Below are 27,936 nucleotides of genomic sequence, written 5' to 3'. Positions count from 1 at the left end.
TCCGAATTAGGTCTTAATCCGTTGCCTGAAGCGAGTCGGCTGATGACCAATCCTGTTTTTGCCATGGGTGCTATCCAATGCTATTATTTCTGTTCCCAGAGGAGCTGGGATAAGGCCATCGGTGAGACCGAAACTCAACACACACTCCTCTCCGTGGGCTTTGCTTCTCATTATTCCACTGCTGTGCCCTAGTGAAGGTTGAATTAATGAGTCTTTGATCAAGCTATTGGGAAGTAGTGTGTTGGATGCTCTGAGGCTGGCGGCTTTTGTGGAGGTTCCCTTTGAACTGAACAGTACGGTGCACACACTCACACTCCCCGATGGCTCAGGAGGAGCGAGGGCCGAAACCCCAGACGTGTATGCATTATTCAATCATCCACCCCTGTGTACTGTGGAAAGTGCCAAGGCATATAGAGGTGTGTGTGTGTGTGTGTGTGTGTGACGTATTCCAGACGACTATTGGGTGGGTGGGCTGGGTGTGTGTGAAATCAAATCTTCCATGGGTAAACTGAGACATCGCCAGTGACGAAGTCTAGGAGAATTGTGCTTCCCTTCCAGTTACTGTCCACTCAAAATTCACACCTCAAAGGAAACTGTCCACTGAGTCACAGTTGCAGACTTGGAGAGTCTTATCTCTTTAGCAAGATTTCTTCAGGCCTTTTTTCAATTTTGAAGGCGTTGTTTATTTTTTGCCCTCTGTCCCCTTTCGTTATTTGTGTTACTGCATTCAATTCATGCCCTCATTCCAAATGTTTCTGAGGGAATGCGGTCACCTTTATCATTCCACAACATCCCTGTTCCAAAAGAGTGAGATCCCCCAAGGACTTTTTCTATCGTCTTTCTGTTTTGGTGAACACTGGGGTGTTTTGACGCCAACTGAACGTCCCCACTCGGAGTTGAAGGCTGACTCACTGAACACAGCAGATAATAATTCCCACTAACTGTGACTTCCTTTTTGCTACTCCCTCAGGTGATGTTGGCGGCGTCCTATTGGTCGTTGCTGGCTCCGGCCATAGACATGGCGGAGGATTCGGGGAAGTACGGCTCGTTTGCTTTTGTCCCCGTGGCGGTGGGCTTCGCCCTGGGAGCGGCCTTCGTGTACCTGGCTGACCTCATGATGCCTGCTCTGGTGAGTCCTGCTGCAGCCTCCCAGAGAGGATATTTCTTCACACATACATAGCACTCTGACATGCCATGTCAAACACAATAGCCTAAAAAATTGGCCTCAATACACTGTTTAAATTGTGCATAAACCACAGGTAATATAGGCCTACCTGTTGGAAATGTGGTATAGGCAGTACAGGATAAGGGATGGAGGGCCTGGTCTTTCCAGACAGTAGTGCCGTGAGAGAGTGGTTTGAAGCCAATTTAAGTGTAATCACTCAGGCAATTACAGGTTTTCTGCTTCACCAAGTCACAACAACCTATTTTTTTTTACATGGCAGTGGATGCTCCCATTTAGATGGGAAATTAGGTTACTTGATACTGATAAATACAGTGGTTTCCGTTCTGCACTAGCTCAGTGGGAGTACCACTGATCAATTTATCAAAAATCTAAGTAGGATGCCGTTGGTGGTCAATTGAAGTAAGCTAAACTGAAAGTATGCCATTTGTTAAACTACATCCTAACACCTGACATTCTTCCACAGTGATTAGACATAATCACAAATCATTACAGTGGTCCTCACCATCTTCTCCTTTCCCCCCTTCCTCCTCATCTTCTTCCTCCCCCTCCTGCTGCTCCTCCTTTTTCTCGACCTCCTCTACCTTCTCCTCCTGCTCCTCCTCATCTCCTCTAGTTTCCCCAGTGTGGACAGTGGGAGGACAGAGCAGCGTAGAAATGGGGAGGGGGAGATGTGGGGTCTTGGCGGGGGGCCAGGGTGCCCCAATTGGTGGTCGGACCGTGTTGTTTAGACAGCTGCTGGTGTCACTTTTACTGGCTCCTAAGCAAACACTGGGCCCTGAATGAGAGAGGGAAGAGCAGAACACTAGAGAAGGCAGTGCTAGCCTAGCAGCAGCATCGCCCGAGTCTGTCAACCCCTTGCTGAACCCCTTCAACCTGGTGATAAGCGCTGCCCTGTTCCTGGAACTCTCTGCATCTATCTCTCTCGCTTTCTCTCCCCTATCAAAGCTACAGTTTCCCTAGTCCCGGTCTTTTGCATGCCAGCAGCGTCTCTAGGATAAGGGGAAACAAACGTCAGGAGGTTGGGTGACGGTGGAGCAAGCTGTTGCAGGATTAAGTGTCATAGGACCAGGCACAGTATCTCAGTATCTGAAGGCAAGCTCTTTGTCAGGGAGATGCTACTGACTTAACTTCACCTGGTCAAACAATAGCTAGGCCTGCATCTTATTCTCAGGCTATTTTGTGCATTGCACATCTGCTCACCTCTGCACACCTCTCCTCTCTAAAAGAACATCCTTCTAGACTTGATTAAGCTATCCAGCCAGGTAGCTGGGTTGACTGGAGTTTCTATGATGTTAGCTTCTTATCACACCTGTGTAATAAGCACACTAATTACCCCATGTCTAGTGGTATCCCTGGCAACCACAGCTGTGCACAAGTTACAAATCGGGTCACAGGATTTTGCCCCTCACAATGGGAGTGTTGCATCATGGGAGATAACATTAGTTCCCATCCACAGCAAGGGCTGAGTGTAACAATGCCAACATGTTCAGCCCCTCAAACAGATTACATCTTCCATGTTTGCCGTCTCTCGGGTGCCTGTCTCTTCTGAAAATGAATGGTCAGAATGTTTAGGCCAAGTCATTGTTGCCCGTATTTACGATAGTACCCTGTTGATCACCGTCAGTGTTGACTTTCAGAATATTTCTACCCCAGCGTTTGATGAATACCCATGACTACACCTAGAGACCACTGAAAGCTTCTCCTTTCTCTTGCAACACATTATCTGCTCATTTATTTGAAAGGAAAATTGAGATCTTAACCAACTGTTTTTTTACATTTGTTACACTCATAGCAGTCAATACAAACTGTAATCCATGAGCATACAACCTATTAATGGATAAGAGCAACAAAATTAAGAGTAAAGAAAAAATGTACATCGATCATGTCCTGTAGTCTTGGTGTCTCATTAATCAATGAGCAGAAATGTGGGATTGTTGACTTCATGTACTGTTCAGTTCTACACTTTGTTATGGTCAGTTTGTTTTGGCTGCGATGTTCTTGCCTGTCGCTTTGGTTCGAGTCAGGGGGGTAGCCAGTCTCTGAATTTAGATGTTAGGAGGCTGACAGCGAAGTCGATGCAGAGTTGTGTCTGGTCTTTCATGAAGCCAGGGTAGGGACAGGGTCTGAAGTGCCTCAATATAACTGGATTATTCTCCTAGGATGGTGCGGCATGCTCTCTTTTGAATATGCTTCAGGTCATCAGACTGGGCCTGGGTCAGTGAGCTGTGCCATGCTGGAGCGGGATTCTCCAGGGTGGGGCGTATGTTGCCTGTGTAAATGCTCATCCGGTCTTCCTGTGACAAATCAAACCTTTTTTAAGGCAGTGAAGGAGAAGTTTTATGTTGCTATTGGTTACCATAGTAACAACCTGCTCGCCCCATTGCAAGTCCTCCTGTACAATTACCCCTAAAATATTCACTATCACACACTTTGAGATTCTGGCCCTCGATCCGGAGAGGCAGGATTCAGTAACATTCTGCTTACATGAACCCACGTGTCAAAGTTTTTCAGGGCCTGCTGCGGTGTGCTGATGTTTCCTGTTGTACACGTGTGGACCAGATTTAGATCGTCAACATATTGCCACCTATTGTCAACATCCCGGGCTACACTGTCTATGACCGCAAGGAAGATGACAGGGACGTTCCTTGATCCACACTGCCTGGCAGTCTGAGAGACTGTCTTGGTAGCGTACCTGTTGTTGGCTGCTTTGAAGGCAGGTCTGACACCCAGTTGGATTAGGCATTCAATGGTTATGGTGTGGTCGATTTTAAAAAATAAATAAATTGTCAAATGCCTTTGGAAAAGTCAGTGGTGATGAGGGTGGTGATGGGGTGTCTGATTGCTTGTATAAACAGTCCAGGAGGGTAACGAGTGCGTGGGAAGATGATCTTTCTGGTCGGCTTCCAAACTGTCTATGGTCTATGTTGTGGTCTATGTTGTGGTCTATGTTGGGTGTTATGTCTTCTTTCATCCAGGTGGCAGTGACGTTCTCAGCAATTTTGGTGGTTGTGATGTCTGGGATATTGGCCGTAGCTAGTTGACCAACGGAGGGTGGGTCTTGGGGATGGGCAGGACTGTGGCTTCTTTCCACTGGGAGGGTAATTCACCTAGCTGGAGTGAAGAATTGAGGATGTCACAGACGTTGCATACGAATTCTTGTAGGATCCGCTGTGGCACGCCGTCAGGGCTGGGGGCTTTGTTGATTTTTACCACACGCGGCTTATCATACACCTCCCTGGGTTTGAGTTCCGGGAGAGGCTGCGGGATAGGTAGGAAGGCTGATAGGGTTGTGTCCACGGGGGTTAGTGATTGGCTGACCTGAGTCATCCGGTTGTTTTAATTTAATTTGCTATTCCAACTTTGTTGTTTTGAACACAGTCAGGAATATTGATTTTTAGAGAGGGTCCTTTTTTCATTCAGACACCTGTTTGTCTGTGCCATTGTTTTGGGTTTTCTTTTTTAAGATGAGCAGTCTGGTTAGAATAAAATGTCTTTCACGACGGATTACTTTTAGCTTGGTGAATTGTCCTGGGTTCTTGTGGGTGGTGGTCTGGATGTGAATTAAGTTTTGCTGGAGTGCATTGTTTAAAGTTCATGGGCACTCAGAGGAGAGTTTATTTCCAACAATAGTTTGAATATCCCGGGAGTTACGACCTGCTCGCATCCCTTTCCGGCGTCTTCTGGCATCCTCTGGCAACGACAAAGTAATGGGTGTCCGCATCTTTTGAAAACTTCCTAAGAATATCCGTGAGTGGCTCTGGGATATTGAAGCGGGTTGATGAAGTTGGTTTAATTGTCCAGGTTAGCATTTTCGGGATAGGATTTCAGGATATTTACAATCTAAACTTGATAAGCTACATTAAGTTTGAAGTAAAATGTGTACACACAAAAACAATTAAATATTAAATTGGCAGGAGTAAATACCCCAAGGTTGGCAACCACGGAACCTAAAGATAAAGATGAATAAGTAACATCTGAATGAAAAACGCATAACTTGCTTTGTTAGCTTAGTTGTCATATTAAAAATGAAATGTATACATCACTCTTGTGGGCCCTAGTATAATGTCATACAGTGGCAGGTGTGGCCATTAGGTCTATAACAAACAGCCTTATGTTCTGAAATACCAAGGCTCTCAGCTCTGCAGGACTCCTGGTGAGGAGGCAGGCCCTCAGCAGAGCTACGGGTGGGCCCGGTTCCAGCCACAACCTCAGAGAGGGACACAGCGGGTTACCGTGGTTACAGAACCCTCAGTAAGAATTGGCCGTTTTCAGAAGACAATCCTAACAAGAGAGAATGTGATTTGTGAGAGGAGTAGGTTGACTATAGTGCTAATTATTGTGATGGGGATACCCTGAGATGTGGTGTTGCTTGGATAGCCTGTAACATAATAGGGATATTTCAACAGGTTTGTTTGTGGAGGCTAGATAGGCTTTATTAATTTCATGAAATGGTAAAACTGACCTCATTACTAAACTGTGACCTGAATTAATCAGCCTGTTTTAACACAGCAGGCAGTGATTGCTTCCCTGTCCACTCCTAAAGGACTTAATGAGCTCTCCCATCTGACTCCATCAAAGAGCCGGGTCACTTGGAACGACAGTAGGGGTGATGGCAGGTCTGCTTGCCTATCTGTCTCAGCAGCTTTTTCATACTGTGGCCAAAAGGCATGGTGTTTAATTCTGTTTGTGCAGCCATGGATGAGAATTGCAGACACTTTATGGGGAACAGGGAGAGGGGGGGAGAGGGAGAATTAACAGCAGACTCCTACATTTCCTCAGTGAAAACAATGCACTGAGCAAATATCAAATTAGCACACCCTATTTGACAAACAAACAAACCAAACAACAGCAAAGTCTTCTTGTGCTTTGTTGATTTAAAAAAAGCTTTTGAATCAATTTGGCATGCTATACAAATTCATGGCAAGTGGTGTTGGGGAAAAAAAAGCTCACAACATTATAAAATCAATGCACACAAGCAACACATTTCTTTCCACAGGGTCGTGGGTTGAGACAGGGATGCAGCTTAAGTCCCACCCTCTTCAAGATACACCACCGTTCAAAGGTTTAGGGTCACTTGGAAATGTCCTCGTTTTTAAAAGAAAAGCATATTTTTCTGTCCATTTAAAACAACTTAAAATTGATCAATCAGAAATCATTGTAGACATTGTTAATGTTGTAAATGACTATTGTATCTGGAAAGGCAGCTTTTTTATGAATATCTACATGTGTACAGAGGCCCATTATCAGCAACAATCACTCCTGTGTTCCAATGGCACGTTGTGTCAGCTAATCCAAGTTTATAATTTTAAAAGGCTAATTGATCATTAGAAACCCTTTTGCAATTATGTTAGCACAGCTGAAAAATGTTGATCTGATTAAAGATCAATAAAACTGGCCTTTAGACTAGTTGAGTATCTGGAGCATCAGCATTTGTGGGTTCGATTGCCGGTTGAGGACTGTTTCTCAAACTAGACACTCATGTACTTGTCCTCTTGCTCAGTTGTTCACTGGGGCCTCCCACTCCTCTTTCTATTCTGGTTAGAGACAGTTTGCTCTGTTCCGTAAAGGGAGCTGTACACAGCATTGTATGGCAATTTCTCACATGTAATAGCCTTAATTTCTCAGAACAAGAATAGACTGACGAGTTTAAGAAGAAAGGTCTTTGTTTCTGGCCATTTTGAGCCTGCAATCGAACCCACAAATGCTGATGCTCCAGATATTGCTTCTTTAATCAGATCAACAGTTTTCAGCTGTGGCAAACATAATTGCAAAAGGGTTTTCTAATGATCAATTAGCCTTCTAAAATGATAAACTTGAATTAGCTAGCACAGTGTGTCATTGGAACACAGGAGTGATGGTTGCTGATAATGGGCCTCTGTATGCCTATGTAGATATTTCATAAAAAATCTGCCGTTTCCAGCTACAATAGTCATCGACATTGTATTTCTGATCAATTTGATGTTCTTTTAATGTAAAAAATGTGCATTTCTTTAAAAAAACAAGGACATTTGTATGTGACCCCAAACTTTTGTGTGTGTGTGTAGGTAGATATTGGTGAGGGCACTAGAACAGTCTGCAGCACCCAGCCTCACCCTACTAGAATCTGAAGTCAAATGTCTGTTGGCTGATGATCTGGTGATTCTGTCCCCAACCAAGGAGGGCCTACAGCAGCACCTAGATGTTCTGCACAGATTCTGTCAGACCTGGACCCTGACAGTAAATCTCAGTAAGACAAAAATAATGGTGTTCCAAAAAATACTTCAGGCGCCAACAGAGATGGCCGCCTCGCTTCGTGTTCCTAGGAAAGTATGCAGTATTTTGTTTTTTTTACGTGTTATTTCTTACATTGGTACCCCAGGTAATCTTAGGTTTTATTACATACAGTCGGGAGGAACTACTGGATATAAGAGCAACGTCAACTCACCATCATTACGATCAGGAATACGACTTTCCTGAAGCGGATCCTGTGTTTTGCCCACCACCCAGGACAATGGATCGGATCCCTGCCGGCGAACCAAAACAAAGACGCCGTAAAAGGGGCAGGCTCTGAAGACGGGCACATCGCACACCACTCCCGAGCATACTACTCGCTAATGTCCAGTCTCTTGACAACAAGGTTGATGAAATCTGAGCAAGTGTAGCATTCCAGAGGGACATCAGAGACTGTAACGTTCTTTGTTTCACGGAAACATGGCTCACTCGAGACACGCTATCGGAGTCGGTAAAGCCAGCTGGTTTCTTCACGCATCGCGGCGACAAAAACAAGCATCTTTCTGGTAAGAAGAGGGGCGGGGGGGGGGGGGGTATGCCTTATGATTAACGAGACATGGTGTGATCATAACAACATACAGGAACTCAAGTCCTTCTGTTCACCTGACTTAGAATTCCTCACAATCAAATGTCAAGCGCATTATCTACCAAGAGGATTCTCTTCGATTATAATCACAGCCACATATATTCCCCCCCAAGCAGACACATTGACGGCCCTGAACTGGCCCTGTAAACTGGAAAGCACATATCCTGAGGCTGCATTCATTGTAGCTGGGGATTTTAACAAGGCTAATCTGAAAACAAGACTCCCTAAATTCTATCAGAATATCGATTGTGCTACCAGGTCTGGTAAAACCCTGGATCATTGTTATTCTAACTTCCCGCAACACATATGAGGCCACCATTGTTACCGTTCCCAAGAAAGCTAAGGTAACTCAGGTAAATGACTACTTCTCCGTATCACTCACTTCCGTCTTAATGAAGTGCTTTGAGAGACTAGTTAAGGACCATATCACCTCCACCCTACCTGACACCCTAGATCCACTCCAATTTCCTTACCGCCCCAATAGGTCCACAGACGACGCAATCGCAACCACACTGCCCTAACCCATCTGGATAAGAGGAATACCTATGTGAGAATGCTGTTCATCGACTACAGCTCAGCATTTAACACCATAGTACCCTCCAAACTAGAGACCCTGGGTCTCGACCCCGCCCTGTGCGACTGGGTACTGGACTTCCTGATGGGCCGCCCCCAGGTGGTGAGGGTAGATAACAACATCTCCACCCCACTGATCCTCAACACTGGGGCCAAGGGTGCGTTCTGAGCCCTCTCCTGTATTCCCTGTTCACCCACGACTGCGTGGCCATGCACGCCTCCGACTCAATCATCAAGTTTGCAGACAACACTACAGTGGTAGGCTTGATTACCAACAACGACGAGACGGCCTACAGGGAGGAGGTGAGGGCCCTCGGAGTGTGGTGTCAGGAAAATAACCTCACTCTCAATGTCAACAAAACAAAGAGGATGACCGTGGACTTCAGGAAACAGCAGAGGGAGCAGCCCCCTATCCACATCGACGGAACAGTAGTGGAGAGGGTAGTAAGTTTTAAGTTCCTCGGCATACACATCACGGACAAACCTGAATTTGTCCACCCACACAGACAGCGTGGTGAAGAAGGCTCAACAGCTCCTCTTCAACCTCAGGAGGCTGAAGAAATTTGGCTTGTCACCAAAAGCACTCACTAACTTTTACAGATGCACAATCGAGAGCATCCTGTCAGGCTGTATCACCGCCTGGTACGGAAACTGCTCCACCCACAACCATAAGGGTAGTGAGGGTAGTGAGGTCTGCACAACGCATCACCCGGGGCAAACTACCTGCCCTCCAGGTCACCTACACCACCCGATGTCACAGGAAGGCCATAAAGATCAAGGACAACAACCACCCGAGCCACTGCCTGTTCACCCAGCTATCATCCAGAAGGCAGGGTCCGTACAGGTGCATCAAAGCAGGGACCGAGAGACTGAAAAACAGCTTCTATCTCAAGGCCATCGGAGTGTTAAACAGCCACCACTAACATTGAGTGGCTGCGGCCAACATACTGACTCAACTCCAGCCACTTTAATATTGGAAAAATGTATGTAAAAAATGTATCACTAGACACTTTAAACAATGCCACTTAATATAATGTTTACATACACATATGAAATTAGTAATGTAGGGTATATACTGTACTCGATACCATCTACTGCATCTTGCCTATGCCGTTATTTACATATTCTTCATCCCTTTACACTTGTGTGTATAAGGTAGTTGTTGTGAAATTGTTAGGTTAGATTACTCGTTGTCGGAACTAGATGCACAAGCATTCCGCTACACTCGCATTAACATCTGCTAACCATGTGTATGTGACAAATAAAATTGGATTTGATTTGAAAAGGTCCAGTTGCCAGGACCACACATACAAATTCCCTCTAGACACTGTTGCCCTAGAGCACACAAAAACTACACAGACCTCAACCTAAACAGCGCCCCAGTTAACTTCCACAAAGTTGTGAACGATCTGAGAGACAAGGCAAGAAGGGCCTTCTATGCCATCAAAAGGAACACAAAATGTTACATACTTATTCTCCATGTACAACGTAAAACAACAAATAATGCATGCAGAGCAGAATTAGGCTGGTATCCGCTATTGATCAAAATCCAGAAAAGAACCCCAGGACAGCAACACAATTAGACCCAACTAAATCATGAGAAAATAAAAAGATAATTGCTTGACACATTGAAAATACATTTCAGAAAAACTGAGCAAACTATGATGCTATATGGCCCTAAACAGAGAGTACACAGCGGCAGAATACCTGACCACTGTGACTGACCCAAAATTAAGGAAAGCTTTGACTATGTACAGATTCAGTGACCATAGCCTTACTATTGAGAAAGGCAGCCTTAGGCAGACCTGGCTCTCAAGAGAAGACCAGCTATGTGCACACTGCCCACAAAATGTGGAAACAGATTCACTTCCTAATCTCCTGATGACCATATGAGACACACACGATTACACAGACCCACAAATAATTCAAGGAAAGTGCAGCTTTTTTGAGGTCATTGATAAAGTAGTCTACAGTACTACTGCCAAGAGATAATCTATAGGTGTACCTAATGTTAGAGACCCCTCGAAGCCTAACATTGAAGCCTACCTTGCGACAGAGCTGCAGGAGTTGTGACCCGTTTTTGTTTATGTTGTCGTAGTTGTGCCAAGGGGGGCATATGGGGGAGGGAATGCTGTCACCTCCATGTATAGTAGGTGTGTTTGTTCCCATCTGTGCTGAGGGTGTCAGGTTCTTGTCCAGTTCTGGAATTTAGTTTGCCACAGACTAGTACATGTCCTTGGGCCTGGACATGATTGATTTCCCCTTCCAGGACAGAGAAGCCGTCTTCATTAAAGTATGGGATTCTAGTGGGGGGATATATAGTGTTGAAGTTTACATACACACTTAATGTATTAGTATACATTTAAACTCAGTTTTTCACAATTTCTGACATATAATCCTAGTAAAAAATCTGTCTTAGGTCAGTTAGATCACCTCTTTATTTTAAAAATGTGAAATGTCAGAATAATAGTAGAGAAAATGATTTATTTCAGCTTTTATTCCTTTCATCACATTCCCAGTGGGTCAGAAGTTTACATACACTCAATTAGTATTTGGTAGCATTGCCTTTAAATTGTTTAACTTGGGTCAAACGTTTCGGGTAGCCTTCCACAAGCTTCCCACAATAAGTTGTGTGAATTTTGGCCCATTCCTCCTGACAGAGCTGGTGTAACTGAGTCAGGTTTGTTGGCCTTTTTTGCCTTTTTTGTCCTTAAGCAATTTTGCCACAACTTTGGAAGTATGCTTGGGGTCATTGTCCATTTGGAAGACCCATTTGCGACCAAGCTTTAACTTTCTGACTGATGTCTTGAGAGGTTGCTTTAATATTTCCACAATTTTCTTACCTCATGATGCCATCTATTTTGTGAAGTGCACCAGTCTCTCCTGCAGCAAAGCACCCCCACAACATGATGCTGCCACCCCCGTGCATCACGGTTGGGATGGTGTTCTTCGGCTTGCAAGCCTCCCCCTTTTCCTCAAAACATAACAATGATCATTATGGCCAAACAGTTCTATTTTTGTTTCATCAGACCAGAGGACATTTTTCCAAAAAGTATGATCTTTGTCCCCATGTGCAGTTGCAAATTGTAGTCTGGCTTTTTTATGGCGGTTTTGGAGCATTGGCTTCTTCCTTGCTTAGCGGCCTTTCAGGTTATGTCGATATAGGACTCGTTTTGCTGTGGATATAGATATGTTTATACCTGTTTCCTCCAGCATCTCCAGGTCCTTTGCTGTTGTTCTGGGATTGATTTTCACTTTTCGCACCAAAGTAAGTTCATCTCTAGGAGACAGAACGCGTCTCCTTCTTGAGCGGTATGATGGCTGCGTGGTCCTATGTTGTTTATATTTGCATGCTATTGTTTGTACAGATGAACGTGGTACCTTCAGGCATTTGAAAATTGCTCCCAAGGGTGAACCAGACTTGTGGAGGTCTACAATTTTTTTCGAGGTCTTGGCTGATTTATTTTGATTTTCCCATGATGTCAAGCAAAGAGGCACTAGTTTGAAGGTAGGCCTTGAAATACATCCACAGGTACACCTCCAATTGACTCAAATTATGTCAATTAGCCTATCAGAAGCTTCTAAAGCCATTACATCATTGTCTGGAATTTTTCAAGCTGTTTAAAGGCACAGTCAACTTAGTGTATGTAAACTTCTGGACCACTGTCTGTCTGTAAACAATTGTTGGAAAAATGACTTGTGTCATGCACAAAGTAGATGTCCTAACCGACTTGCCAAAACTATAGTTTGTTAACAATAAATTTGTGGAGTGGTTGAAAAACGAGTGTTTAATGTCTCCAACGTAAGTGTATGTAAACTTCCGACTTCAGCTGTAGGTGGAACACAGGAGGAAATTTATCTCGGTTTAAATAATTTCCTTTTGAATTTCTAGCCAAATGTAAAATGTTCCTGTTTTGAGTGAGTTAGTTATGATTTATACCAAAATGGATTATGGATGATACCAGAGGAGAGTGAGAGGAGAGACATTTGCGCAGCAGGTAAAATGTGACCGATCGCCTTGATTCGGTCTTATGTAGCAAAATTTGAAATTGTGTTTTTTACATTTGATAAAAGCAGAGACCCAGAGCTACAAAATGCATTTGGGGAACAATGGGAAAGTAATTCTGCTTTGAAAGTTGATGAACTTGTAACCTCACTTTTGAGAAAAGGGCCTTTAAATGTTTTGGTACCTACACGAGAGGCATTCTGTGTCTACACCTATTCAGCATCGTTCACACCCTTTTAAGCTTTAGCCCCCACCCAAACTTAGACCATTTTACTTGCCCTAGCAGAGCTGGTTAGGCTGTTCATGTTATCCAGAGCTTTGGTGACTAACTGTGCTGTTGGTAACAATTGAATTATGCTTTTTCTGCTGACTTTTACTGACACCGGCCATTTTCAACGAGTGTTGAGCGTTCGTAAATTCATCAATTATTCTGTGCTCTTGCACACTCAGACGAGAGTGCTCTCATATCGGAGTAGATGGCCAGACTGAATTTACAAACGCACCTGAAATGGTTACTTGCACACTGGAGTCTTTTTTTTGTTAAGACATGTAGCTAGCTAGAACCATAATCCCAACTCATGATGTTACTACCCTGCATGAATCTGCAGGTGTCTAACCAACCAGGTTCAATGTTAGCTAGCTAACATTAGGCTGTAATTTAGCAATGCAAATGGCTCTGAGTTAACAATTTCGCTAGTTAGCTATTAGCATGCGTTAATGTTATTGTCATGTCTGATGTCCTAAAATAACTTTACACCTGCACTTGTGTATGACCAGGGGTGGACTAGGACAATAATTAGTCGCATTTTATCCACACCAGCCCACATTAATAGCTTGCTTTTTATAAATAATGTTTTGTTTCATCTAACTACCGAACATTATTTTATCAAGGTGATGTCCAATGTCAGCCAGTGGTAACTCGGGCCATGTAAACGTTAACATTTTTCCACCAGCCCACCCAACAAAGAAATATCCCCCCCCCCCCATCTGGCATTTGCCAAATGGCCAATCCGCCCCAGTTTTTAACCGCAAATAGCCAACAAGTAGTTGATACATGGGCAAAGTGTGCAGTTGCATACTCCTGTTGTAAAACAGTGTCTCAAGCGCTCAAAATTGGCTAGGATTATCCTCTATTCAATACTGGCCATGTAATTTTGACAAAGTTTAAAAATGATTTTAGAATAGCCTAATTGACAAGTAACTCCTATACTGTACACTGAATATTTTAACCTTACAAATAGATAAACATCTTAGTTAGCTATCTCACCCACCTTAGGCATTTGATCCCTGATTTATTGAGTGAGGGAATTATTTTATAAAGACAAAGTATTTGGTTGTAGTTGCAGGGTGGCACAACCCTATCGGGTGTGCAGTCATTAGCTCCAGCCCTGCTCAAACACACCACGTTATAAAACACAAATGAGGTTCTTGATAAGCGGACTCTGGTGTGTTATGCAGGGTTGGATAAAAAGCCTGCACTCCCAGTGTCAGGGTTCACTGTACCCTTCCCCAGATCTGTGCCTCGACACAATCCTGTCTCGGAGCTCTACGGACAATTCCTTCGACCTCGTGTCTTGGTTTTGTTCTGTCAACTGTGGGATCTTATATAGATAGGTGTGTGCCTTTCCAAATCATGTCCAATCAATTGAATTGACCACAGGTGGACTCCAATCAAGTTGTAGAAACATCTCAACGGAAACAACAGATTCAACAAATCAGCTGCTCACCAGGACCTTGTTAAGCTGACGTGGCAGTGCTGATTGAAAAGCCTGTACACCCTGTGGCCTACCTCTCCAGATGGCGAGATGACCACTTGTTTTTATACAGTAACAGCGTTGTATGTTTTACTTGAAGGCATTTTTTTCAGTGGTATTGAGTGTGATTATAGTTGGTATTGGTATCTAAGCCAAAATTCTGAACGCTTAGAGTTTGTGATCTAGCCAATGATTAGCCCATTGGAGTAGAATAAAGACATGCAGATGGGCAACCCATTCAGTTTTCTGTAGCCTAGCCACTATGCTACTATGTCCGTTAGGCTCCAGGAGAATGCTCATTGCTAAAATAGCACACCTAACCCTGGGATATCTGCTGCAGTGAATGGCAACAAACAAACAATTTGTTGTCTCCTGTTTTGTTCTATCTTTCTCCTTCTCACCAAAATTCTTGAATTGGCGCTGTAACGCCTCGATCACACCGACAGCGTCGTTACATTTCAGCAGTGGTGTAAAAATACTTGAAAGTAATACTTCAGTATTTTTTTTTGTTATCTGTACTTTACTATTAATATGGCCTACTTTTACTTCACTACATTCCTAAAGAAAACAATGTACTTTTTACTCCATACATTTTCCCTGACACCCAAAGGTACTCATTACATTTTGACAGGAAAATGGTCCAATTCACACACTTATCAAGAGCGCATCCCTGGTCATCCCTACTCCCTCTGATCTGGCAGACTCACTAAACACACTTTCTTTGTTTGTAAATTAGTTGGAGTGTGCCCTTGGCTATCCGTCAATAAAAGAAAAACAAGAAAATTGAGCTGTCTGGTTTGCTTAATATAAGGAATGTGAAATGATTTATACTTTTACTTTTGATACTTAAGTATATTTAAAACCAAAGACTTAGACTTTTACTCTAGTATTTTACTGGGTGACTTTCACTTTTTCTTGTCATTTTCTAGGAAGTTATCTTTTACTCAAGTATGACAATTGAGTACTTTTTCCACCACTGCATTTCAGGACACCAGAAGTACATTCATTCGTTTTTTTGCATTGCGTTGCAGAGTTAGTTGAAGTGCATTCTGTGTCTTGCATACAGTGGATTTATGGAACGTATGTGTTAAACTGCATGCGTAGACGGATTGACAGAAATGGTAGAAGGTGAATGTTGAACTTTCGTTGCACACACATCCAGTTGATGCCGAGTACCATTTTGCGGAATAGCACTGTAGGTGTGATCAAGGTGTAACCCATGGTGCTCTGTGTTATCTTCTCTCTCCCATATTACCAGCGCTTTAGATCAATGACTTGTTAGGGGCTCCACATATCCTCCTCTCCCCGTACCATTAATATCTTATCTGAAAGGAGTCGCTGTGATTTATTATTTTCTTGAATAAGTAATGTTTTCCCATTGGCAGTATTACGCCCCGGGTTCCTGGAATGGCTGTAATCTATGTTTTATGAGTGGGCGCTGGACTGAGTCCTCTTATGATCTCATAGGGATGGATAGTGTATGGAGAAGCCACACTTAATGGCATGGCTTCATGTTTCGGTCCAAAGTGATTTGCAATTATGAACATTGGCTCTAGCTAGCTGATTTTCTCTGTCTTGCACCAAGCTGGGCTGCCATCTCCATGGGGCCCTGTCTCTAAGCATTATGGGCCCACAGTGGGTTTATCCAGTGTGTGTCTGTGAGTAGCGGCCCCCAGCTCCATCTCCAGGAAGATGCCAAGTGAGAGGTGTAACTAATTGGCCCCAGGCGTTTAGATGTCTTCAGCAGGCCCGGTGCGGTGGCTCTTTACCCCTGCAGTGTGTCAAGTTTTAGGATGTGATCTACTGCATTAATGATGGTCCGTCTGCTGGCATTAGAACCAGCCTTTTCCTGCGCCGCCATCATTAAAAAACGCCACCAGTCCACTTCCACCGCCCAGGTATCGCCTTCAGTGTGTCTCGATACTAACCGGAACATCCCTTATACGGCTCAGCTTCCCCCTCGCAAGGACAGAGAAGGACGCCACCAAGGGCTCTCATTTTAAGAGTGGAAGATGAAGAGAGGGAGAGAAACACACAGATTGAATGAGACCTAGAGGAATAATTATATTCCTGCAGTACTGGGTATGAACAAAAGCTGTTTGCGACGTAAGAATAGTGATCTTCAAGAGGAATGGCTGACCGGTCCGTTTCATCTGCTGTTTCGAGGGGGTAGCTTTAGCGTAAGACTTAGGTTAGGAAGAGGAATAAATTGGTCTCACTTAGGAGCGCAGGGCTTTGATTTATTGAAATGTTGTTGTGTATGTATCGTGAATGAATTATTGTATGTGTGTGTGTGTGTGTACGTGCTTACAGTCCATGCTACATCTCAGTGGTGTGAGTATTTTTTTACGAAGGGAAAGCTTCCGTCGTGCATCATGCAGCAGGTCGGTGGCGGTCGGCAGCATTGCTGACGGCTTTGTTTATTAATGCGCTGTATACAGAACTCATTGTGCACACTGAATATCACACCTCGGACCAGTGATCTGCAACATGCCAGCCTGTGTTTTTCCTTCCGCTGTTGCTCTGAATAGTCATCCACCTTTTTTTAAATGTCAGCTCACAAACTCAGTGGCTCCCTAGTTCTCTGCATAATGTGGTGAGAGCTGATGATAATGGTCACCTTTTTATTCATTTCTCCATTGAGACAGGCTAATCATGGGTTGCCTGTTTTATTCACAATATTGTTTTGAAGACTGAACATTCTAAATGTGTTCTCAATTGGCACCGATTATGATTTTCACAAAAGTGCATTATAGTGACTTGGAAATACGATGTAATTTAAAAACAAAGCCAAATAATCAGTAGGAAAAACTTTATGATCATTTTAATGTTGACAGATTGTAATGATTTCCCTATTTCCCTGCCGTGTCATGAAAGGTTGCGGGCGTGATACAGTTTCCCCCAAAATCTTTGTTTATCTAGCAGTGGATACGATCACATGCAACTTCAAATGCAGCTCGTGCAAGTTAAAGGGTCGCTTCTGGATTTTGGCAATGAAGCCCTTTATCTACTTCACCAGTCAGATGAACCTGTGGCTACCATTTTTATGTCTCTGTGGGCAGCCAAAATCCCGACGTATCCCTTTAACAAACGTAATAGTATTTTTAACTAGTAGAAAGAGGAGGTACACAAGGTACACAATAGTACACAATAGTACATTTTGGTAGATAGAAGGTGCTCTTTGGTAAAAGGGGTGAATTGGTCATCAAAAAGGAGGACCAAGGCACTCTTCATATAATTAATTAAAATGCCTTTATTAGTATGGCATGTTCAATAGAACATTTAAACCGACACGTTTAGGCAGCATGGCCTTCGTCAGCGAGTACAAAAAAAGGAAATACAATGTCCTCTTTTGAACAGCTTTTCCAATTAGCCCTAATTGGAAGAGGGAGTGGTTACAAAATTGATTGGACACACCTGGTAAGCAATACTATACACATTAAAAGGTGAAATACTTTAGCTAAGTTATCATAAAAATACAACTTCAAGCTAGAAGTATATGACTGGGAGAAGTGTCAAGAATAAGAAAGCAATATATAAGTACATTGATTACTTTAAGCCTTTTCTGACGTCACTCCCAGCCTATCTTCAAGATACCACAGATGTGTTGAACAAAATGAAGGAATTGAACAGTATAGGTACAGCTTCCTTTTTAGTCACCATGGATGTGGAGAGTCTCTATACACCACTATTGAGCATGGACAAGGTTTGGCAGCTATGCACCATTTCTTGAGTATCCGACCTGAAACTGAGATGCCTCCTACAGAATTCATTGTCTCACTGACTGAATGGACTCTTAATCATAACATCTTTATCTTTCAGGACCGTATTTCTAAACAGGTCAAAGGGTGTGCCATGGGAGCTACAGCCCTTCCTATGCTGGTTTGTACTTGGGTAGATGGGAAAATGAATTTATTTTGGATCCTTCTAATAACCATTTCTTTGACCGGATTATATGGTGGGGACGCTATATTGATGATGTTTGCCTGTTTTGGTCCGGTTCAGAAGATGAACTTATTTCCTTCCACCAATACCTTAACAGCATCAACCCTAACATCAAACTAACTATGGAGTACAGCAAGGATAACATTCATTTTTTTGGACCTCGACATTAGTAAAAATGACACAAGTTGTTTGCACACATCAATCTTTAGGAAGCCTACAGATGGGAACACCATTCTGATGGCAGACAGCTTTCACCCCAGAAGGCTAAAAGAGAATATTCCATATGGCCGATTCCAAAGAGTCAGCAGAATTTGCGATCAGGAAACAGACTACAGTGTCAAATCTGCTGAATTGGAGAATCGCTTCTTGAATCAGGGCTACAGTGTTCAGGTCCTGAAAGATGGCGCTATAAGGGCTGGATTACATGACAGAGAGAACTTGTTGCGAAGGGGAGCGCCTCGTGATACATCAGAGAGAGTGTATTTTGTTACAAAATACAGCACTGAAGCAGAGAACATTAAAAGAATCGGGGAATCATCCAAAGTGATACGCTACTACACCAAGTCTTTCCTGAGCCACCAGTCATAAGCTTTAAGAGATGTCCTACCCTAAATGACAAATTAGTCCACAGTTATCTTCCGGGTGACTCTCAAAAAACTTGGCTTGACCACAAACCCAAGGGCTCTTTTAAATGTAACCAGCTTTCAAAATGGAGTACTACGCCAAGCATTTCATTAACTGTAAAACCACTCATGTCATCTATAGATTGGAATGTCCACAGTGCTAGGTGTTCTACATTAGACGGACAAAGAGACGCCTTCAAGACCGCTTAGTGGAACACAAGTATGCCATATGGGTAGGCAATGAAGACGACCCCATGGCAAGGCACTACAAGTCCCTACACCATGGCAAGGCACTACAAGTCCCTACACCATGGCAAGGCACTACAAGTCCCTACACCATGGCAAGGCACTACAAGTCCCTACACCATGGCAAGGCACTACAAGTCCCTACACCATGGCAAGGCACTACAAGTCCCTACACCATGGCAAGGCACTACAAGTCCCTACACCATGGCAAGGCACTACAAGTCCCTACACCATGGCAACCCTGCCTCCCTACAAGCTATGGGTATTGATCATGTTCCAGCCTCTATTAGAAACGGGGACCGTCTTAAACAGTTAAACCAAAGGGAAAGTTGTTGGATTTATAAACTACAGGCCACTAAATACCCTGGTTTAAATGAAGATATGGATTTACAAACTACAGGCCACTAAATACCCTGGTTTAAATGAAGATATGGATTTACAAACTACAGGCCACTAAATACCCTGGTTTAAATGAAGATCTGGATTTCTCACCCTTCCTGTAGGGTTGTGATGGGTCCATTTTTATTTTATTTTATTTATTTTACCTTTATTTAACCAGGCAAGTCAGTTAAGAACAAATTCTTATTTTCAATGACGGCCTGGGAACAGTGGGTTAACTGCCTGTTCAGGGGCAGAACGACAGATTTGTACCTTGTCAGCTCGGGGGTTTGAACTCACAACCTTCCGGTTACTAGTCCAACGCTCTAACCACTAGGCTACCCTGCCGCCCCATTTGCTGTCATCCAGTGGACATTTTGCTTAATTTGCCCTCAGCTATGGTTTAGACTATTGTTCTAGTGTTTTGTTGTTCTAGTGTTTTGTTGTTCTAGTGTTTTGTTGTTCTAGTGTTTTGTTGTTCTAGTGTTTTGTTGTTCTAGTGTTTTGTTGTTCTAGTGTTTTGTTGTTCTAGTGTGCTATGGAATATATTGCGTTCTTATTCTTGACACTTCTCCCAGTCATATTTAAGGTTAGAACTACTTTTTAGTCTTCTGATACTTCTATCTTGGAGTTGTATTTTTATGATAACTTAGCTACAGTATTTCACCTTTTAATGTGTATAGTATTGCTTACTTGGTGTGTCCAATCAATTTTGTAACCACTCCCTCTTCCAATTAGGGCTAATTGGAAAAGCTGTTCAAAAGAGGACATTGTATTTCCTTTTTTTTGTACTCGCTGACGAAGGACATGCTGCCGAAACGCGTCGGTTTAAAAAAAACGTTTCTATTGAACATGCCATACTAATAAAGGCATTTTAATTAATTATATGAGTGCCTTGGTCCTCCTTTCTTTTTAATAGTATTTTTATTGGAATTTCACAACGATGGGAGCCAACTCAGCCAAGAGACAACTTCTCACCGCGGCATTTAAGTAGCCCTTTGCTGCAGAATCAGACCGGGCTGAAGCCAAATCACCAAATCTATTGGGATGTTTATTGCTTTAAACATGAGGCCACACTGTTGTGGAAAACTAAGGGTTTAAAAATATGGTGTAAGTGCTTGAGATATGCTACGAAGTCCCCTCGCGCACCCACTTGAGTATGAAGATCGAGCCACATCTTGATGAACAGGAAAATATCAAAATTGTCGAAAAATTATCCAAGACATCCTCTGTTACCCTCACCACAGACGGGTGGACCTTCTGGGCAACGGAAAGCTACGTGACTGTGACTGCTCACTACACCACAGAGGAGTGGGAGATGTGAAGTCCGGTGCTACAGACACACCCCCTTTATGAGAGTCACACAGGCACAAATCCGGTGCAAGTACTGCATGCCCAATTTTTCAGTTTTTGATTTGTTAAAAAAGTTTGAAATATCCAATAAATGTCGTTCCACTTCATGATTGTGTCCCACTTGTTGTTGATTCTTCACAAAAAAATACAGTTTTATATCTTTATGTTTGAAGCCTGAAATGTGGCAAAAGGTCGCAAAGTTCAAGGGGGCCGAATACTTTCGCAAGGCACTGTATGGACGGGGACTCTATATCCCGAGAGAGCCACGATTCTGTGAAACGGTATGTTACAGTCCCTGATGCTTCTCTGGATGGAGATCCTTGTCCTGAGCTCGTCTACTTTATTGTCCAGAGACTGAACATTAGCGAGTAATATACTCTGAAGCGGTGGATGGTGTGCACGCCTCCTGAATAGGACGAGGCGTTTTGGCGGCGATTTGGAGCAGCCTCTTTGATAAGTTCAATTGCCCTGGGGGGTACAAACAAAGGAACCAATTTGAGAAAGTCGTATTCCTGGTCGTAAAGCTTGTGAGTTACTGACAACTTTGATATCAAAAAGTTATTTCCGGCTGTATGTGATAATACAAAAAACTTATGGGCTAATAATGCTAATAACACCCAAAAAATAAATAATTGCTGCAAAGTTGCTTAGGAGCTAGAAGCAGAGCTGACATGTCTGTCGGCGCCATCATTTTCCTGGTTAATCGCCATGTTTGTAGATCTTTTTCCTGACAAATCAAATGTTATTTTCAGCGTCCTGTGTTAGGAAAGAGTCCCACGTTGATCTGAGAACTTGATCTATTTCCTTTAACAGGGCATGATTGGAAATATTCAATTTGGTCCTCTTTAGTTGCCAAGTCACCCTCTGAACGCCTTTTCATTTTTTTCCAGCTTCTTAGTGGCTGAGTATGACATAATCCAATCCCTGGCGTACACTTGACAGGTTTCCCAAAGTAGCAAGGGGTTATCTGTTGATTGGGAGTTAGAGAAAAAATGTTGAACTCTGATAAAATATGATGTAAATGTATGGTCTTTAATAATGGTTGTGTTCTATCTCCAGTGTCTTGATGGATTTGGTAACCCTTTGAAGTTGCATTCCCAGGATCACCTCAGCGTGATAAGTTATGACTATGCTTCATATATGCAGATAAAACAGGCTGCAAAGATGTCTTGTGCATTAAAAGCAATATATTCAAGTCTGACATCCATGGGGTGCAGAGAAAAAGGTTAACTCTCTGTTGGAGGGATGGAAGGGGGAAAGGTCACAAATAGCTTTTAACACGACCTAGCTTGAGGACAGGATGAAGCTATGCTCCTGGGAAACTTGTCAATAAGGGGGTTAAACAATTAAAATATCCTCCAACCGCAGCATTATCTGAGCTTTTAATTCTGAGAAGTGTCGAAATACCTTGAACTCGGGGGGTGGGCAGGCAGGATGTAAATATTCATTGTGGATTTTTTTTGCCCTTGTAAATGACCTTTAATTAAATCATAACAACTAAATGTATCTTTCACACAATTCATCACCTTAAGTGGTAGGTTATTTTTCACAAGAATTGCTACACCTCTACTACTGAATGTAAATGATGAGAAACACTTTTCCAAAACCCCCTTACTGAAATTTCAGATGCTCCTTATCATCCAAATGAATTTCTGGCAACATTTTTTTCCTTCCCTTTTAATGTGATTATGGCTCCCTCTAATGTTCCATGTACATACACTGCATTCGGAAAGTATTCAGACCCCTTGACTTTTGCCCACATTTTGTTACGTTACAACCTTATTCTAAAATGTATTAAATCAGTAGCCATTGCACGGATTAAGTGAGACAATGCCAGCCATCCTGTCGGATGTTCAGACTCTGCTTGTAGATGTAAGAGAATAAATCCGTACTGCCCTGCCCACTTCACTGTTGCTCCTAGCAGAGGAAACTGCAGTTCTGAAATGCATCAAAAAGTGTGAAGACACGCCACAGTGTACATTTTAGACCCCAAGTATGCTGGCAAGAGCATCCTGTCTGGTGCAGAGATCAACAAGGCCTATGGTGTCATCACATCGACACCGTAGCCTGTTCTTGGCAGTCTGTTGATCTTGTTGATCTGAGGCTCTTCCCCTGTTGCCACCATCATCCTCCAAATCTCACCAACATCAGCTGCCTCAGAGCGCAGCTGGTCCTTGTTTGGGAACACACACACCAAAGCAGGCAACAGGCTGACCAATACAACGGTTGAAAGATTGGTGGCCATCCGGGCAAATTTAAGGCTTTTTGAGCCTGATAAAGAGCCTCAACCTCAACAAGGTTGGAAAGTGACAGGGAAGATGTGGCCTCAGAATCTGATGTTCAAGAGGTGGACATTGAGGAGGTCCAGGGGGAAGACATGGAATCCTGAGAGGAAGACAACCAAAGCTTTTGTTTCATTTTACAGATGCATGTTGAAAACATTTTTGGGAGATGCGATGGATCATTTAGTATCTTTCAATATTCCATTCAGTTGTTCAGTGAAATCATCCCATGTAAAGAGTCAACTAATTTAATTAAAGTTCAATTCGTAACTAAATAGTTAAAAAAATATTTATATTGGAAGGATTTAATAATTTGCAATTATGTCTACTTGTGAGGTAACAGGTTTATGTTTCTGTCTCCATATGATATGGTAAATATATCTAATGCAAATTTGCATATATTTCCGTTAATTCCCACGGAATGTTTTCACCTGAATATTCCCCAAAATGTGCAACCCTACTGAAGAGTCACTTTAGGGGGTCGCTGGCAAGTATCAACATGGGCTTTGAGTCCAAGGAAAATACAAACAAGATCTCTGGTTTACTTGTTCTGATGCGATACCATGGACGTATACTGTATAACTACGCTGCATGTTTTATGAATAGCACAGGACTGTAGGAGATTGACTTTCTTCAGTCAGTTCTACACCTTTTATAAACGAGTCAACTCTTGCTGTTCGGTCGTCAATCAAAGCACAGTAAGTAGCCTATGCGCGTAGTATCCGTGTCTGTATATGCCTATGAAACTCGCAAAAGAAAATAAATGAATGTGCCACATACCGCAGACTGACAACCCAGCACTGTTTCTCTGTCATCGCTCATTTTGTGACTAACAGGCACCAGTCCTATCAGTTGAAGATGCATATCATTCATTCTAGCGGGAGAAGGCTAAACCGACTTTTCTGACTAGAGAATTGAAACTTTTAAATGGAAAGAAGTTAATTTAAAAGTGGGAAAAGCAGCTTACAATGAGTCTTATCGGCTATTTAGCCGACGGCCCGCGCTTATGGAAAACACTGCGGGAAGTGCTTTTCATTCACTCGTCACCTATGGGCTAATAGAATGAATTGCCCGCGAGCGCCTGATGTGGGCGTTTCTGTTCGACTACAATTACAGCCCCTTGTAGCCTCGTTAATCCTTGGGCTGAGGCCATGCTTTTGGTCACAGCCGTGTCCATTTGGGGAACGGAACAGAAAAAACACACCTGAGATGGATGTCTTCTAACTCTTCCTGTTCTTATCTGTCTATCATGCGCTGTCTATCATGCGCTCTTCTTCGCGCTCTCTCTCTCCTCACTCTTTCTCGCTGTTTTGTTCTCTTTCTCTGGCTCTCGCTCTGAGTATTGCCTTGTTCTAAGAACACATTGCTTCCATAATTAATGTTGGGCCTCTGTTTCTCTCCTCCATCTCTAACAGAACAGACAAGCATGCTCGCTGCTTGTGGCGACTTTGTGTCTGCTCAGTTAGGCACATAGTCTACCATTTGTCCCATCTCTCATTTAATTGGAACCACTTCACAGAAGTAAATAGATAAGCTATTTCAAGTATTTTTCTTTATTTTATCCGAAGCCAGTCTAACGGTAGATCAGAAGGTTCATCTTTTCCATTGACGTTTGTTGGCTCCTACATCTGAATACTGTAATATAACATTTCTCGTAGACAATATTTCATTTATTAACATAATATATGTGCCATAATTCCTCAGCTTTTTTTGGCCACGGTGTGTTCATATTTCAGAGGTAGCCATACTACTGTACCTGTGCATATTAATGTGCAATTGTTTTTGTCTGTCAGACACAGCAAATATCACTGCAAAAGAAAACATTCTGCCAACCCCTCCAAAGACATTTGATCAAGTTCGCCATGTACTGTATTGCTATTTCCTTAGATGTTGCCTCGGCCTAATTCCAATATGTCCAAAGTATGGGTGTTTTTTCAAGTGGAGTTATAATGCTTGTTCACGACAGGTCAGATTTCGGGAAAATAAATGTGTGTGTGTGTGTGTACGGTGCGCACCAAGTTTTATGAATCTCAATATTTTTGTATCTTTTCAGATATGGCTCACGCAGATCATTTGAGTTAAATTTACGCAATGGTTATAAATGAGGCCCCTGGTGAGAACTCTCACCCTGGCTAATCAATGAAAACGAATCAAGGGAACTACCAGGTGCAAAAGTAAACCTGAGGTACTGTGGACTTCTGAGTAGCCCTGCTCTTGCATCTTGCCATCACCTTCTGCATTATGTAATGACTGCCACACAATGACTAACACTGGATTCCGGGTGGGCTTTTGTTTGGAACAAGCCTCAGTACAGACCCTCACAACCCTTCCCTTGTCTGTATTTCATCGACAAAGGGTTTCCAAGTGGCTCCGCGTGTAGGAAGCAACAGAAGCTCAGGTGCGAGGTTCTCAAAGGCACAGAGGGGTTAATCACAATTGATCGAGCTGGATGTTTGTAGTCTCGACTATGGGATTCTCTGTGGAGCTCACCCGTGAATACACGTGAATATCTCGTTCCAACTGATAATCACTTTTTATTTGTGTGGTAATCCTGTCTTTCCACGCCAGTTCACTATGACCAACAGCCCATGGCCATTGTAATGGTCTGAGGTGCACTGTTCTTAGAGCGTCTTACCATGGCAACTGCATTATGACTCGGTGGAGTAATCGGCCATAGGGGGTATGAGCTTTAAAGTGAATCTGTGTGTGTCTACTCGTGCTTTGACAATCCATAGATCCCCTGGGCAGCCTTGGGGTCTATACCATACGGAGTCGACCCAGGCCCAGCCAATGTACGGTTATGCTTGAGCTGTTTTTGAAAGAGATCAAATATAAGCAGTCATAGCATTTAGAGGACCACTGCTCGACAACCGGTGCCATGACAACGAGCTCAGCCTCTTTAGATGGCTAGATGCTGAAAATGTTAGAGTAGTTCATTGGTCGTTCACGCATATATTTAAGGCATCCACTTGAGGGTTTTTAAATTGTCAGTCAAACCCCCCCTCCACCCTGATTGCGAGTGGGTGATGTGCTTATTGATGCTAAATAGCTTAGAAAAAACTGATTTGTCATTTGTTTGGAGCAGTTAAACTAGACGATCCCTCTCAACGTTTGCACTGAGGGGGGCCTATTTAGTTTCAAAATTGGAGCAGATAATTGCAATTCAGACTTGATGAGAAGGAACACATGCTTCGCCTACATCATTTCTATGCTGTTAACAAGGAAGCAAAATTTAATATAGAAGCCATTTGATGGTAACCATAAATAATAGGCTGACTTCTAGCTTGGGGGTAGATCAGCTTTAATATTGAAGATCGATTGTGGCTTCCAATGTAATTGTCTGCATAATTTCCAATCCCCCATATATTTTTTTTCCCTAAATGTGTGTCTGTGTCTGTGTGTGTGTGTGTGTGTGTGTGTGTTGAAGTTGTAAGTTAACATACACTTAGGTTGGAGTCATTATAACTCGTTTTTCAACCACTCCAGAAATGTCTTGTTTACAAACTATTGTTCTGGCAAGTCGGTAATTTTTCCATCAATTGTTTACAGACAGATTATTTCACTTATAATTCACTGTATCACAATTCCAGTGGGTCAGAAGTTTACATACACTAAGTTGACTGTGCCTTTAAACAGCTTGGAAAATTCCAGAAAATGATGTCATGGCTTTAGAAGCTTCTGATGGGCTACTTGAGATCATTTGAGTCAATTGGAGGTGTACCTGTGGATGTATTTCAAGGCCTACCTTCAAACTCAGAGCCTCGTTGCTTGTCATAATGAGGAAATCAAAAGAAATCAGCCAAGACCTCAGGAAAAAAAATTGTAGACCTCAAGTCTGGTTCATCCTTGGGAGCATTTCCAAATGCCTGAAGGTACCACGTTCATCTGTACAAACAATAGTACGCAAGTATAAACACCATGGGACCACACAGCCGTCATGACAGCAAAGGACCTTGTGAAGATGGTGGAGGAAACCAGTACAAAGTATCTATATCCACAGTAAAACTAGTCCTATATCGACATAACCTGAAAGGCCGCTCAGCAAGAAAGAAGCCACTGCTCCAAAACCGCCATAAAAGCAGATTTGATTTCCATTGATAATTTTTGTGTGATTTTGTTGTCAGCACATTCAACTATGTAAAGAATAAAGTATTTTAAGAATATTTCATTCATTCAGATCTAGGATGTGATATTTTAGTGTTCCCTTTATTTTTTTGAGCAGTATATATTATATATATATATACATGTATATGCATATGTGTGTGTATATATATATATATATGTTGTAAGTTAACATACACTTAGGTTGGATATATATATATATATATACAGTGCCTTGCGAAAGTATTCGGCCCCCTTGAACTTTGCGACCTTTTGCCACATTTCAGGCTTCAAACATAAAGATATAAAACTGTATTTTTTTGTGAAGAATCAACAACAAGTGGGACACAATCATGAAGTGGAACGACATTTATTGGATATTTCAAACTTTTTTAACAAATCAAAAACTGAAAAATTGGGCGTGCAAAATTATTCAGCCCCTTTACTTTCAGTGCAGCAAACTCTCTCCAGAAGTTCAGTGAGGATCTCTGAATGATCCAATGTTGACCTAAATGACTAATGATGATAAATACAATCCACCTGTGTGTAATCAAGTCTCCAAATAAATGCACCTGCACTGTGATAGTCTCAGACGTCCGTTAAAAGCGCAGAGAGCATCATGAAGAACAAGGA

General features: G+C 42.7%; 1 protein-coding gene across 3 annotated transcripts in view; it reads left to right on the top strand.

The window, feature by feature from the left end:
• Positions 1-27,936, top strand: part of slc39a11 (solute carrier family 39, member 11) — a 144,030-nt gene that overhangs the window by 25,245 nt on the left and 90,849 nt on the right. For all 3 annotated transcript variants that reach the window (XM_021564907.3, XM_021564906.3, XM_036946293.2), the window contains exon 4: positions 971-1,129. In XM_021564907.3, the coding sequence (XP_021420582.3) occupies positions 971-1,129 (159 nt within the window). The remainder of the gene's footprint in view (positions 1-970; positions 1,130-27,936) is intronic.

This window comes from Oncorhynchus mykiss, chromosome 16 (assembly GCF_057628025.1).
Source record: "Oncorhynchus mykiss isolate SJ-2025 chromosome 16, ASM5762802v1, whole genome shotgun sequence".
Taxonomy (NCBI): Eukaryota; Metazoa; Chordata; class Actinopteri; order Salmoniformes; family Salmonidae; genus Oncorhynchus; species Oncorhynchus mykiss.
This window is presented reverse-complemented; position numbering and strand designations above follow the sequence as displayed.